The 14959-nt window shown below is 36.3% G+C and overlaps 1 protein-coding gene across 2 annotated transcripts; it reads left to right on the top strand.

The window, feature by feature from the left end:
- The first annotated feature begins 1279 nt into the window (after window positions 1–1279).
- Window positions 1280–14647, top strand: LOC140833131 (phospholipase D zeta 1). 2 transcript variants are annotated; one of them, XM_073197572.1, is made up of 20 exons: window positions 1280–1731; window positions 2370–2471; window positions 2656–2771; window positions 2870–3011; window positions 3634–3804; window positions 4313–4486; window positions 4857–5099; window positions 5185–5301; window positions 5784–5923; window positions 6041–6190; window positions 6587–6743; window positions 6827–7351; window positions 7782–7892; window positions 11874–12020; window positions 12106–12303; window positions 12843–12944; window positions 13373–13504; window positions 13640–13705; window positions 14214–14275; window positions 14355–14647. In XM_073197572.1, exons 1-20 carry the CDS (start codon window positions 1489–1491, stop codon window positions 14602–14604), a joined length of 3348 nt encoding a protein of 1115 aa, XP_073053673.1. In that variant the 5' UTR covers window positions 1280–1488; the 3' UTR covers window positions 14605–14647. The 2 variants fall into 2 exon arrangements, with proteins under 2 accessions (XP_073053673.1, XP_073053675.1); XM_073197574.1 differs by lacking the exon at window positions 1280–1731 and adding an exon at window positions 1753–1913.
- The last annotated feature ends 312 nt before the right edge of the window (window positions 14648–14959 follow it).

The raw sequence follows: 14959 nt of genomic DNA, 5'->3' as shown, positions 1-14959 counted from the left end.
ATCACTGACTTTCTTAAAATCTTGGAATCTTAATGTATTCCATTTATCACGGGTCCCTTATATGTTCAAAAATTTCCATTAATCATTTCCATAAAGCCATGAGATCTTTTTCAATGAGATATTCACATTTTAATTATTTATTAAGATGTCGACGTAAAAATATCATAGCTTTTGCTTTTTCTTGTGATGATAATATACCATTTTCTTTAATGGTCTCATTTTGACCCAATGACTCAAGACACATTTCTACGTCGAGAGTCCCGCAATGTTGAGCGCCACAAATTTGAGCTTTGCCAAATTTGACATGATGATACAATAAAAATAACAATGCATTTTATTAGTTAAGTTTTAAATCTACTAATATGATAATACAAAGTAACCGATAAATTATAAGTACAAACATTTTTAAAATAAATAAAAAACGTGAGACGGATATTCTTCGATAAATACAAGACTAGTGAGTATAATAATCAAAATAATTATATAAAATAACCTTGAAAGAACCTTCTTCTTCTTCTTCGAAAATTTTGATGAAGAAAATTTTTAGGGAGGAAGAGTAAGTTTGGAGTGATTGAATGCGCTTGTAAAATCATATTTATATGGTAAAAACTAGCTGTTTATAACCATTACAAAATTAGTAAAAATAAATTTATGTATATGTAAATTTTATGGTAATAATATGACGTATATAATGTTAATAATGTTTAAATAATTATTTATATCACATCACATTATTATCACGAGGTGTCAGAGACTCCTTTTATATAATATTGTAATATTATACAACTACATATATATAATTAATATATTGCACAATAAAAATATATATACAGTGAAATAATCATATCACATTATTATAATGAAGTGTTATAGATCCCTTTTATATAATAACATGACATTATTGAAATATATATACACAATAAATAAACATTAACACGATAAAAAATATATAAGCAGTGTAATAATATAACCACATCATATTATTATAATGAGATGTCATATATTTTATTATATAATAACATGATATTATATATTACATATATACATAATAAAAATAAATAATCAGTAAAATAAATATTCTTACTTTGTTACTTTGTTTTTGTATTTTGGGGTGGAAAAATATAGAGAATTGATCTTTCGACTGATAACGTGTTAAAAGTAAATACTCGATGGATTTACATCATTCACGTTAGTGATCTGTGGTATAACATTCAATCATTTTATGTCATTATATTGATGGATTAGTACATTATTCATGTCGTAAAACAAAACAAAAATTGACATGAAAAATTCGAAGTAAAGTTCAACATCTTCCTACTTAAGACAAACCAGCCCCTGAAATTGAATGCCGTTTCTCATTTCCCCTCCTTTTGTTGTCTGATGGATGATACAATCCATTGGTCAGATTTCCATAACCTTAACATTTGATTTCTCACATACGATTTAGATTCAATTGCGGATTTTTTAAAATTATTATTTGGCGTGAAAATGGGTTCCTCGGAGCAATCTTCCATGATCGGCGGGCCCAAGTACGCTCAGATGCAAAAGGAGGCGTCGCCGGCAGAATTCCCGATGATGATGTCATCGTTCTTGTCGTTTCATCCGGCCACTGAACTCACTCGGATTTTTGATGAGTTGCCCAAGGCTACCATTGTCCAGGTCTCTCGCCCCGATCCCAGCGATATAAGCCCCATGCTACTGGGTTACACCATTGAGCTGCAATACAGACAGGTTTGATGTCTCCGTGAATTCTTGTCTGATTGCAATATAAACCTTTAAATTGAATACATTCTCTCATTTCCCCTCCTTTATGTTCTCTGGGATTTTGAGGATATATCGGAAAAAGCAAAGAAAATTCAGACAAACATTTACTGGTCGATTACTAATTGAATACTTCCATGGGCCTGTTAAAGGTACAAAAGATTCATTGCTGCTACCTGTCGGCTTTGTCAAAAAAGTCCATGTTTTTTTGTTTGTACTTGAGAATCCATTAGACCTAATTCTTGTTTTAGGTTTGTTTTGACAACTATATGTTCCTTTGCTATTTGAGGGTATGGATCAGAGTATTTTCAAATAAACTATGTTATATAGACATGACATAATGAAGTTTTTCCTTCTTTTAGGTTGCATCAGATTAAGAGCATGCATGTTTTAGCAAAACTGAGATTGTCTTTTGATATGAATTTTGTACTTCTAGTAAGTGCAAGCTTTTATGCACTATTTGAGAACTGAAATTCACTTTTGTATAATCAGAAGTTCTGATTGTCACACTATTGCTCCTTAGTTCAAGTGGCAGTTAGTGAAGAAAGCTTCGCAAGTTTTTTATTTGTATAATCTGAAGTTCTGATTGTCACACTATTGCTCCTTAGTTCAAGTGGCAGTTAGTGAAGAAAGCTTCGCAAGTTTTTTATTTGCACTTTGCTCTCAAGAAGCGGAAATTTATCGAGGAGATACATGAGAAGCAAGAGCAGGTATATTTTATTCTCGTTTTATGCCATTTTCCCCGACAATTACTGGTTCTGTTTTATAGCTGTGCTTCACATCAGACGAAAATACTATGGTTGTCGTTCTTGTGCTTGGAATGAGCTATTATGGTGTAAATTTATCTTGTGTCTTTAATCTTCATTGTAAGTTATTTTCTCCTATCTTTTAAAGGTTAGAGAATGGCTTCAAAATTTAGGAATCGGAGACCAGGCAACAGTTATGCAAGATGATGAAGAACAGGATGATGAGGCTATTCCTTCACGTTTAGACGAGAGTGCTAGAAACAGGTGCTTCTTAATCAAGGATGACTTATGCAAATGATATAAAGTATGCTGTAGCTTCTTCTTGTAATACTTATAAAGCTTACTGGTGTTTTTTTGTTCAGAGATGTTCCATCTAGTGCTGCCATTCCAATTATCAGGCCTGCACTTGGAAGGCAACATTCTATCTCGGAGCTAGCAAAAACAGCAATGCAGGGATACTTAAATCACTTCCTCAGTAATATTGATATCGTGAACTGCCAAGAGGTAATGCCAGGTCATTTTTTCAAAGCTAGGTTGTTCTCCTTTGTGTTTATCATTGGAATTTGAGTTACATTCTAAATATGATCTTTTCATATTTGGCCTTCTGTTCATACATGTGTAAAAGGTGTATTTGAGATTCTGAGTGGAGCATTTTCCTATAAGCTAATCATGTACATTGTTCACAAGTACAAAATTGTTGAATTATCAAGAAAGAGGAGATATTTTCATTTATGAGAATTTTCATTTTTTTAAAATTAATCTGGACTCTGTGTTTGCTTCGACTCCCTATTTATAGAAAAGCCGAAACCGATTCACACTTTGTTGATGTGTTTTAAGCTGAGCTAGTGACTTTTACAAGGTTCATATTGCACACGCATATTTACTTTTGTCTAACCTTCATGTGGTTATGTTGCATTTCTATGATGGTTGTCTCCTTGATGGTCGTAAGAAAAAAGGCTAAACACGAAAGATGTATGATCATACAGGAAACATATTATTACTGTTGGATGGACATTGTCTGGCTCTGCACATATGACAATGTTTCTGGCTTCATTTCTGCAGATATGTAACTGCCTGGTTGTTTGGATTTTTTTACAAATCTTATTGTTGTAGTTGAATATCATAGGTGTGCAGATTTTTGGAAGTTTCCAAGTTATCCTTTTCCCCAGAATATGGTCCAAAGCTGAAGGAAGACTATGTTATGGTAAAGCATTTGCCAAAAATTTTGGGCAATAACAGTGACAGAAAATGCTGCTCGTGTCAGTTGTTCAGTTGTTGCAGAGATAATTGGCAAAAGGTCATATTGATCTCTCTAGATATGATTTCATGGTGTAATTACTTTGTTTGGGAAGAAGATGGTGCATATTTTTTGTTATCAAATCAATTTATTGTTACTATCGGTGACTTTGATTGGAATTTGGATATCAGATGGTTTTATTTATGTATTTTTCCCTGAGACATGTTTTATATTCCTCGTAAATCATATTTCAGCAATTGTCTGAGATGTTGATCAAAGAGCCATCACTGGCGATTACTAAAGATAGGTTGTATTTGAATAAACGACGCTTCTTGCAGGAGTTTTTCCACCTACATTGTGCTAGATGAATATTTTAGTATCCCTTTTGCCAAATAGAAATTTTTTGGGATATGTTGTAATTTTCTAGTATTTGTCATGAAAACTGGAAAAATTGCAAAATGTTGCACTTGGTAGACAGGGTTTAGCTCGGCATTTCCTTCTCTTCTAGCCTGCATAGATTACTGTGATCTCATAGAAGTTGAGATATTTACATTTTGTCGATCTGCAGGTCTGGGCTGTGCTAAAACCTGGATTTTTGGCTTTTCTGAGGGAACCTTTTGACCCCAATCCTCTAGATATTGTTGTTTTTGATGTTCTACCAGCCTCAGATGGTAATGGAGAGGGTCGAGTATCATTGGCGAAAGAAGTTAAAGATCGCAATCCTTTACGCCACTATTTCAGTGTAGGCTATGTTCATTACATTTTTGCTTCAGTTGAGGTTTTGAATGATTGAGAATCACATACTTTCAAGGATTTTTGCCTCTTCATTGTCCATGTGTAATTGAAGCAAAGTAACTGCTAGTGATATTATGAACTGCCTTCTGCAAAAATCATATGCATAGATTCCCTTCTCTTTAGGGTTCAGTGCATGAGAGTTATTTCTTCGCTAAGTTGGAACTCTCTTGTTAATGACAACGAATAACCTAATTTCGTATATGTAATTTATGGATTTATGACATAGGTTGCAATTGTAGCTTGCAAACTACCAATCAAAAGAAAAAATTATAGCTTGAAAACTGCATTTTAATGAACTTAAGGGCCATATGCTATAGGTGATTTGTGGAAGTCGGAACATAAAGCTTAGAACGAAAAGTAATGCCAAAGTTAAAGATTGGGTTGCCGCAATCAATGATGCTGGTCTTAGGCCACCTGAAGGTTGGTGTCACCCCCATCGTTTTGGCTCTTTTGCTCCTCCTCGAGGTTTGACTGAAGATGGTAGTCAAGTTCAGTGGTTCATTGATGGTCGTGCTGCATTTGAAGCTATTGCTTTGGCTATTGAGGGTGCAAAATCGACGGTATATTCTCGAACGTCCATTGTGTTTATAATTGGCGTTATACCTGCTAATTTTTTGTTGTTATTGGTGATGATATTCAAATCAGATATACATATGCGGGTGGTGGTTGTGTCCAGAACTTTACTTGTGCCGTCCATTTCTTGCTCATGCATCTACTCGGCTTGATTCTTTACTGGAAGCTAAAGCCAAGGAAGGTGTTCAGGTAAATAGGTTCACATAGATGATTATTTGTTCTCTCTGGTGATTCTCTTGATGAACAAGTTATGTTTATGGTCATCTTACTAATTTCTTGTTTCATTAAGATGATATCTTCTACTAGCTGACGTAGGCCATAACTCTGTTAATTTGTATTTTATGATTAAGGTCAGAGTAATGGGTCTGGATAAATATATTGGTTTTCTTATGCTTCTTATAGTTTGTGGAGATCTAAACTAGTATTGGCATCATGACAAGTTTGTAGGAATATCATTTTGTGATAAACTTAACAAGGACTAATTTTTCCTTGCTATGTCTTGCAATGTCTCGTCTTGAAGATGCTGCTTTGATGCTGTATTATGTTGTTGCCTATTGCTTTTATTGAGCTGGAAATGGTCCCATGGAAGAGTATTGCTAGTTTTTTTTCTTGTGATTGTTTCATTTTTCGGCTTGAACGTCTGGTGACATGGATTTATCATGTTTTGTTAGGTACATATTCTTCTGTACAAAGAGGTTGCTCTAGCTCTGAAAATTAACAGTGTCTATAGCAAGAGAAAGCTTCTGGGCATTCATGAGAACATCAGAGTGCTTCGATATCCTGACCATTTTTCTTCTGGTGTTTATTTATGGTGTGCTTTCTATTAGAGTTGCAATTATTTACAACATCCATTCATGTTTGTCTAGATAAGCTTTTGCTTTTCAAACTAATAATTGCATCTGTTGATATTGGATCCTCTCCTATATAGGTCCCACCATGAAAAAATTGTCATTGTAGATCACCAGATATGTTTCATTGGAGGACTTGATCTGTGCTTTGGACGTTACGATTCTGGCGATCATAAAATTGGTGATCATCCCTCTTCAATATGGCCTGGCAAGGATTATTACAATCCAAGGTGTGTATGAACCTGTGTTGTTGGTATGTTAGCTGGTAATTTAACCATCTCTCACCCATTTAGATGTAATGGAGAACAAAAATTAGTCCATCTCTCTAGAGAAACATAATGTTTTTTACTGGGTGATCCTTTTTAAGCTTCTCTTTACTTTTGTTGCCAAATGTTGGGAAGTTTGATTGTGAACGAGTTTGTAAACGTGAGTCATCCCGTCTGTATTATTGTTTTTTTTACCATGCTCGTGTAATTTTCCCAATTGCTTTTTCCGTATTTTTATGTACTATCACTGTTCAATTTAAGTTTACTTTGAAAAGCGAACTGGGATGTTGTTTTGCTACCTTTAGCTTGATCTAAGTATGGAATTAAATTTGCCAATTGCTTGATGTTACTGAATCTTAGGGAATCGGAACCAAATTCGTGGGAGGACACGATGAAGGATGAATTAGATCGAGCAAAATATCCACGGATGCCATGGCATGATGTACACTGTGCCCTTTGGGGGCCCCCTTGCAGCGATGTAGCCCGACATTTTGTTCAGCGATGGAACTATGCTAAGGTATATGTAGTTAATTTTTTTATATCGATATCTGTAGCTAGAGTATTCTTCATGTGATTTAAAACTATTTCATTATCTTCCAGAGAAACAAAGCTCCAAATGAGAATGCAATTCCCCTTCTCTTGCCTCAGCACCACATGGTTATTCCTCATTATATGGGAATTAGTAGGGAGATAGAAAATGGTGATAAGAATCACAATGGCTATCATAAAGACATCAAAAGGAACGACTCCTTTTCGTCCCTATCATCTCTTCAGGATATACCTTTGCTTATGCCTCAAGAAGCTGACGGCCAAGATGCTGTAAGAGGAGAACCAAAATTAAATGGGTTTGATGGTAATCCACATGATCAGCCAAGCAGGCCCGGCAGAAGTCCCTTCTCTTTTCATAAATTCAAAGCTGAACCATTAATCCCAGATATGCCAATGAGGGGCTTCGTGGATGATCTCGACTCCTTGGATCTCCAAAGCAGCATGTCTTCACTTGTGAGGCAGCATGGATCAGATATTTCAGAAAACAGGTGGTGGGAATCACAGGAAAGAGGTGATCAAGTTGTTTCATCAGATGAAATAGGACAAGTTGGTCCTCGTGTCCCATGTGGCTGTCAGGTGAGTTCTAGCTCCTGGCTAGCAATATCTTTGTTGTTATAATTGACTGTCTTATTGAACCATGAGATACATTGTTATCTTTCTATGTTCAAAAAATAGAACCAAAACGACACGTTTTGTCCAGGGTAAAAGGTCTAGTAGAAGTGGATCCTGAGATGAAGCCTCTTCTTCTCTTTCCCCAGTCTTGCCCAGTATTGCAGACTCAAGCTTATAAACCGGCTCCTGTACACTCAACAAACAGCATTGAGATTTATTAAAGTTCCATTTACTCTTTGTGAATTTGACAGAATTTTTTGTTGTCTGCTCTGGTTTGATCTAAGCTTACTTAGCTGCATGAGTGACATCATCTAAGTACTTGGTTTTGATGTGTTTCATTTGCAAGTGTGGATATTCCCTCATCTAATAGCCTTGGATGACCCGTGCTTCCCAGGTTATAAGGAGTGTAAGCCAATGGTCAGCAGGAACAAGCCAAACTGAAGAAAGTATTCACAGTGCCTACTGTTCACTTATTGAAAGAGCAGAACATTATGTATATATTGAGGTCTGTTTTTTTCCTTCCTTGTTAAGCAGCGCATTTCTACATTAGGTATCTTTTTCAGGTAGCAATGTATTCATTTCTTACTACTCCCTTATCGCAAAGGCATGTTCCTCATTTCATTACTAAAATATCGTACATGAAACAAATTCAGGCACTAATTTTTCATTCCAAATGATAGGGTAAGTTCACAGGTTGTGAACATGATATAAGTTGAATTGGCTCACTGGAAAATCCTATTCATGTCAAGAACTGTATGTTAAGATACACATGTTCTAGAAGATCTCGAAGAATCAAGCCAGTTACTTGACCCTTAATCTGTTGGATAGTTTGACAGTTAATTAGTTTTGTATTTAGTAGAAGTTTACAAGTAGTTTTCTCCAATGTCAATATATAAATGAGCTACCAGAAAATGTAAAAGCATTTTTGATATTTTTCCAGATTATACTATAAGTCTTCTTCGTCCTCGTCTATTGAAAGCTTTTGTTTATCACTTCAATGGTGATATATCTTCACCTTAACATGGTATCAGGCATGTAATTTCTTCTGAATCATATTTTCTTTGCGAAAGTTTTAAATGGCTGGATCCAATTCTACATTGGATTTCATGATCCTCTGTATCTATACCCTTCGGATACTCCCGGGGTTTCTCTTGTTCTTGATCCCCCTGTTGGATCTGAAAAGTATGGTGTTTGGAGCCGCACCATGCTACTTGCATTACGAGCGAAGAAAAAGATTCGGTTCATTAATGGTTTTGTGCCCCAAAACTTCTGCCAACTCTCCCTCTTTACATGACTCGGAACGATGCAATGCCATCGTTCTATCTTGGATAATTCGGTGTCACCTGATATCTTTGGTGGCCTTGTGTTCACTACTGAGGCTTCAGCTGTCTGGGAAGATTTGAAATAACGATTTGACAAGATTTCTGGTTCAAGAATTTTTGTCATCAACCGTGATATTGTTTGACTTACTCAAGGTCAAAATACAATCTCCATTTATTTCTCTGATCTCAGACAGCTTTGGGATGAGTACACTTCATTAGTGACTCTTCCATCCTTTTCTTGTGCTACTGCAAAAGCCTATATTGAACATGATCAACACCAGCGTCTCTTGCAGTTTCTTATGGGTCTCAATGACAGTTATTGCTACATAAGGAGTTAAATTCTTCCAATTAAACCTTTGTCATCTGTGGCTCAAGCTTATTCAATTATTACCCAAGAAGAATCTCACAGGAATGTGCTATATTCACAATCTATATCTGAGGTTCCTGCTACTGCATTTTTTTCATCCTCCCACAAAAAATCAGATGGCCCCAGATGCAAGAATTACAACTATCCAGGCCACACGAAAGACAATTGTAACAAGTTGGTTGGTTATCGACCAAACCATAAACTTTATAAGAAGTTTCCCCAGACAAAGAATTTCAAACCTCTCAAGTGACTTCTAGGTTTTCTGCTCCCAAAACACTTAGCACGAACCAAGATTCATGCCATGTCTCTCAAGATTCAGACCTCCCTCCACCCACTGCCGTCTCCTTTACACCATCTCAATACGAGCAGATTTTAAGGCTTCTTGAGCAGACAGCCAACACTGCAGGACCAGCAGCTAATCTTACAGGTATGACCACCAGTTTACTATCAATTTCTGAGTCGAATGATTGGATTCTAGATAGTGGGGCAAACACTCATGTACCAGGTGCTATTCAAGGCTTGCAAGATGTTCAACCATGTCCTCCTTCTGCTGGTTCATTCCAACTTCCTGATGGTAATCTTACAGCATATTACCTCTCGAGGAACCATCTCTGTTTCCCCTTCTTTAGCTTTAAAAAATGTTCTTCATGCACCTGATTTCCATTTTGAACTTTTGTCCATATCACAAGTTACAAAGGTTCATCATTTTTGTGTCATTTTCTATCCCAAGTTTGTCTCTTCAGGACCTTCCGACTGGGAGAATCATGGGGATTGGTAAACTCAAACATGGCATGTACTACCTAGTGAGCTCTACTCCAACCTCAGTCTCGAATACGCACTTTACACACTTGAGTAGCAATAATGCTCATTCTGTATCTGATGTATCAAATGACTGTAAATCTCACTTCTTGTGATCTTCATAATATCAATCTTTGGCATAAGAGTTTTGGTAATTTGTCTTTCTCACGATTAGAATGTTTATCATTTATTCAACACACGCCAAATCGATCATTTCGTCATATAACAATCATTGATGACTTTTCTCTATGCACATTGGCGTTTCTGATGTAGTTTAAGTCGGACACTCTGCAAATCTTGAAGCAATATTTCACCTTTGTTTCAACAAATTTTTGCACTAAAATTGTAACATTCGCACAGATAATGGCATGGATTTCTTTCGCCTTCAATGTATTGATTACTTCAATTCTTTATGCATTATACATCAGAGTTCATGTCTATACACTCCCCAACGAAACGGTCTTGTTGAGCGCAAACATGCACCTTCATACACGCACTTAAAAATATTTGGCTCTCTTTGTTATGCTTCAAATCTCCTTCCACATGATAAATTTGACTCGAGAGCAAAGCCATATGTTTGTCTTGGCTATCCACTTTATCAAAAGGGATTTAAACTTCTCGATCTTCACACCCGACGATTCTTTGTATCCAGGGATGTAGTGTTTAATGAGGAATGCTACCTTTTTTCAACAACCTTCTAGGACCTTGGTTTTCCACATATGCCATGGTATACTATGGTTCAAACCATATGACACACCCACGGAACATCATCTCAAACTCCCTAGCTTCGAGTATGATCAGAAATTTTATCCTCATCAGCAGCCGTCTGAAGTTGATTCTTTAGTCAATGACCCTACTTCTTATCAAAGATATATTTGTATTCTCACAGTCACTAGACCGGATATTTGCTTTGTTGTCCAACAACTAAGTCAATTCATGCATTCTCCCAAGAGGTCTTATATGACTGCAGCAATGAGAATTCTAAGCTAGCTTAAGATTGCTCCTGGTCTGAACATGTCTTTGCCATCTCACAACGACCTGCATTTAACAGCCTTTTGGGACTCTGATTGGACATCATGTATTGAAAATAGAAATCAGTAACAGGATACATCATTCAACTTGGCAATGATTCCATTTCTTGGAAGACTAAGAAGCAAAATATGGTCTCTCGATCCTCTGCCAATGCCGAATACCGTTCAATGGCTTCAGCAACATGTGAAGTTATTTGGGTTTGTGGTTTACTTCAGGATATGGGATTATCTCTTACGGAGCCTCAGCACGTTATTTTGACAACTAGGCTGCAGTACACATGGCTGCAAATCCTCTCTATCATGAGAGAACAAAATACATTGAGATCGATTGTCACCTTGTGCGTGAAAAAATACAGAAGAATATCATTGCCGCTTCTTACATTTCAATACAACAACAGCCTGTGGACATCTTCGCAAAGGCTCTGGCATCACACCCAACACCATTTTTTACTGTCCAAGCTTGGTATTCTTAACATCCTACGAGCTTGAGGGGTAGCAAGGCTTTACAAATACATCTCACGATGAATTTGTGATGTGACATTGTGTGCCTGAGTTTCGTCTAGTAATCCTCAAACTATCTGGCACTAGAAATTAGAAAATGATGAATTTGTAATCTTGCATGACTGAATCCGTTACTTACCTGTCAGTGGAGTAGGTTTTTGTATGTTTTTCTCTCTCTCAAGTACAAAAAAATAGAGGCACATTGACATAGTTTTGCATAATCTCTACTTTGCTATGGTCACAAAAGATTGTACAATATAACAGGACCATATCAAAAAGAGGGATTATTACCGATACATGATGATATGGTTTTATTAAGTTCATTGAACGACCTTTTTTCGTTTTTTTGAAAATTGGAGCCAATTGCACGCAGCAGCTGTTGGTGTACTATTTATTGCTCTATTAGAAGCAGTAAAAAACATCTGAATTCATTTTTCTAACTTGCACTGACTAGATTTTGTTTTCAGAACCAATTCTTCATCTCTGGTTTATCTGGTGATGATATTATCGCCAATCGCGTTTTAGAAGCATTATATAGACGGATAATGCGAGCACACAATGAGATGAAGTGTTTCAGGGTTATTATTGTTATACCTCTTCTACCGGGCTTTCAGGTAATAACAACAAAGTTTTCTGGTACATATCTACTTCCAGTACTGAATAGTTCCACAGAGTTTGAAATGTGCTTCATTTCAAAAGGGCGGTGTCGATGATTCTGGTGCTGCATCTGTGAGAGCGATCATGCATTGGCAATATCGAACAATCTGTCGGGGGAATAATTCAATACTGCATAATCTTTATGATCTTGTTGGCCCTAGAATGCATGATTATATATCCTTTTATGGTCTGAGAGCTTATGGCAGACTTTATGAAGGTGGTCCTGTCTCCTCCAGTCAGGTACACATGTTTTTCCGTTCTGCACTGCAAATGCATATCTGGTCCTTTCTTGATCATTTGACATCCAGTATCTGAGGCGTTAACCTTCCAGTGCTTCTTGGGCGACTTTGATTTTGAATGAGTATATTTAGTTGATCAAAGCAATAAAAAGGATGGAGTATATGAGGCAGAAAAGAATCGTTTATTGGTGACAATCATTTATGAATCATATTTCATGTATAACTAATATTTCTAAATTTCCATTTTTTAATTGGATTATGAAAAATAAGCAGTCTTTCGATAAGTTTTTGATTGAGCTTAAAATATTGCTTGCTTGTGACTGACGTGCTAATTAAAGAAAAAAATTTGAAGCGACTGCCATAATATTTCTCGTTTGCTTCTTTTGAAACCTTAAGTTTGGGATGAACGGATGTAAACTATGTTTTATGCATCTTGTTATAGAATGGTGGATAAGTTTTTATTTTCATGGGTTAGTGGATGACTCATCAAGCGTATTACTTTTATTTATTGGTTTTATTAAAGTGCCTTTGTTTCACCAGGTTTATGTTCATAGCAAGATCATGATCATTGATGATCGTATTACCTTAATTGGCTCTGCAAATATAAATGACAGAAGTTTGCTTGGATCTAGAGATTCTGAGGTATCACCAAAATTATAATTGAACTGCTTACTAAGTTGCTTTTACCTTTAACACGTTTGGAACATTAGTGCGGGAATGAGACCCCGTTTGTTTCAGCTCCATTAAGATTAATTGACTTTCTATGCGTAAAAAGATTCTTTCTAGGAGCTGTGGTGTAGTGAATGGCACGGATTGTTACTCTAGGCCTGGTCCTTCATCTCACAGTACCACATGATCTGCACTGATTCCATTGTGAACTGCTGTCATACGAGTGTTCTATGTGTATATCAGATATCACACAAACTTTCAGTTGGTTTCATACATAAAGTTCTAGTTCTATCTATTTAGATTTTCTCATGCTTTGGTTTAAGGAGGTAAAAAGTGGATGTGGAGGTGAACTGATGGATTGTGTTGCTTGTTTCTTGTTTAACTGTATTGTACCATTTCAGATTGGTGTGCTTATTGAGGACAGAGAATTTGTTGATTCATGGATGGGGAACAAGACTTGGAGAGCTGGAAAGTTTGCGTTGAGTCTTCGCCTTGCATTGTGGTCTGAGCACCTAGGTTTTCGATCTGGAGAGGTTGAATTCATTATTCATAGCTATATTACGGGATCGTCTCTAAATTTTCAGATTCAAATTGCGTGAATATTGAATATATTATTGAAATGTTTAAAAAATGAATTTTCTCATGCTTCGAAATTTTAACCATTTTAGGTTAATCAAATAAGAGACCCAGTGGTAGATTCGACGTACAAGGATGTATGGATGGCCACCGCAAAGGTGAGGGTGACTAATTTTTTCATATCATAGCTTCTTCGCTTTGACAAAAAATAGTTGCACAAAACAATTAACAAGGAAACTTTTATATTGAAACACAAGCATTAGCGTTCCCATGAGTGTCGCAATGGACTGATACAATATTTAGCTCTTAAGTATTGCAGTATGCTGCTTTAACATCAAGCTCTTATCTTTTGCGCAGGTAAAATACCAACAAAGTTATAAAAATGTAGATCTCTATCTTGATATGTGAATTATAATATTTCCTACGCTCATGTTAACCACCCATTCTGTTTAATTACAACGTGTGGGTGCTGTCTGCATCTACCTTACTGTCATTCTCAGACACCTTGTCTCCATTGATTGGACGATTTATCTATTTTATTCTAAGTTTAAGTCTACTTCATTTAATAGTCGGAGCATATTGACCACCACAAATGATTATGAAGTTTGCATTTACGGTCATATTCTCGATTTTTCTATTTACACAGTGCAATTCTGTTGTTGACAGACAAATACTATGATCTACCAAGATGTATTTTCCTGCATACCAAATGATTTTATACATACTAGGTAAGGTTGAGGTACCTGTCTTCATTCTTTTTCTGATATTCAAAACTTTGTATTTCTCACTTCAAGTGATTACATCCAGGGCTTCACTCCGACAATGCATGGCAGTTTGGAGAGAAAAAATCGGCCACACCACCATTGATTTAGGAATAGCCCCGCCCAAACTAGAATCCTATCAAGAAGGAGATGTTACAAACACAGATCCCATGGAAAGACTTGAGTCTGTGAAGGGCCATCTAGTTTCCTTCCCTTTGGATTTCATGTGCAAGGAAGATTTAAGGCCTGTCTTTAATGAAAGTGAATACTATGCATCGCCTCAGGTTTTTCACTGAGCCCAAGTTTTTTTACCTGAGATTGGCGCGGGAATACTGCGATTGAGCAAGGACAGCTGTGAAGTATTGTGCTGAAATAAGCAATTGATGAAGTTAATTACTTGAGATATTCCATTCATTGTTTGCCCTGGATTCTATGTATTACAGCATCAAAGAAGTGGAGGATGGAGGAAAAGGAAGGAAATGGGGGTCTATTTAATAAGGATTCATGTTTATGTATAAAAAGGGTGAGAGAGTTCAGAGAGTCTTATGTCGAGTTTAATTTGATTTTGGACAGAAGATTTGAACTGGACTGCTCAAGTAGTTGTTGAATCTTTAACTCAGTTGCTCGACTTTCAAGTGATTTGGACTGAGG

The sequence above is a fragment of the Primulina eburnea genome, chromosome 5 (genome assembly GCF_022965805.1).
Source record: "Primulina eburnea isolate SZY01 chromosome 5, ASM2296580v1, whole genome shotgun sequence".
NCBI classification, from domain to species: domain Eukaryota; kingdom Viridiplantae; phylum Streptophyta; class Magnoliopsida; order Lamiales; family Gesneriaceae; genus Primulina; species Primulina eburnea.
This window is presented reverse-complemented; position numbering and strand designations above follow the sequence as displayed.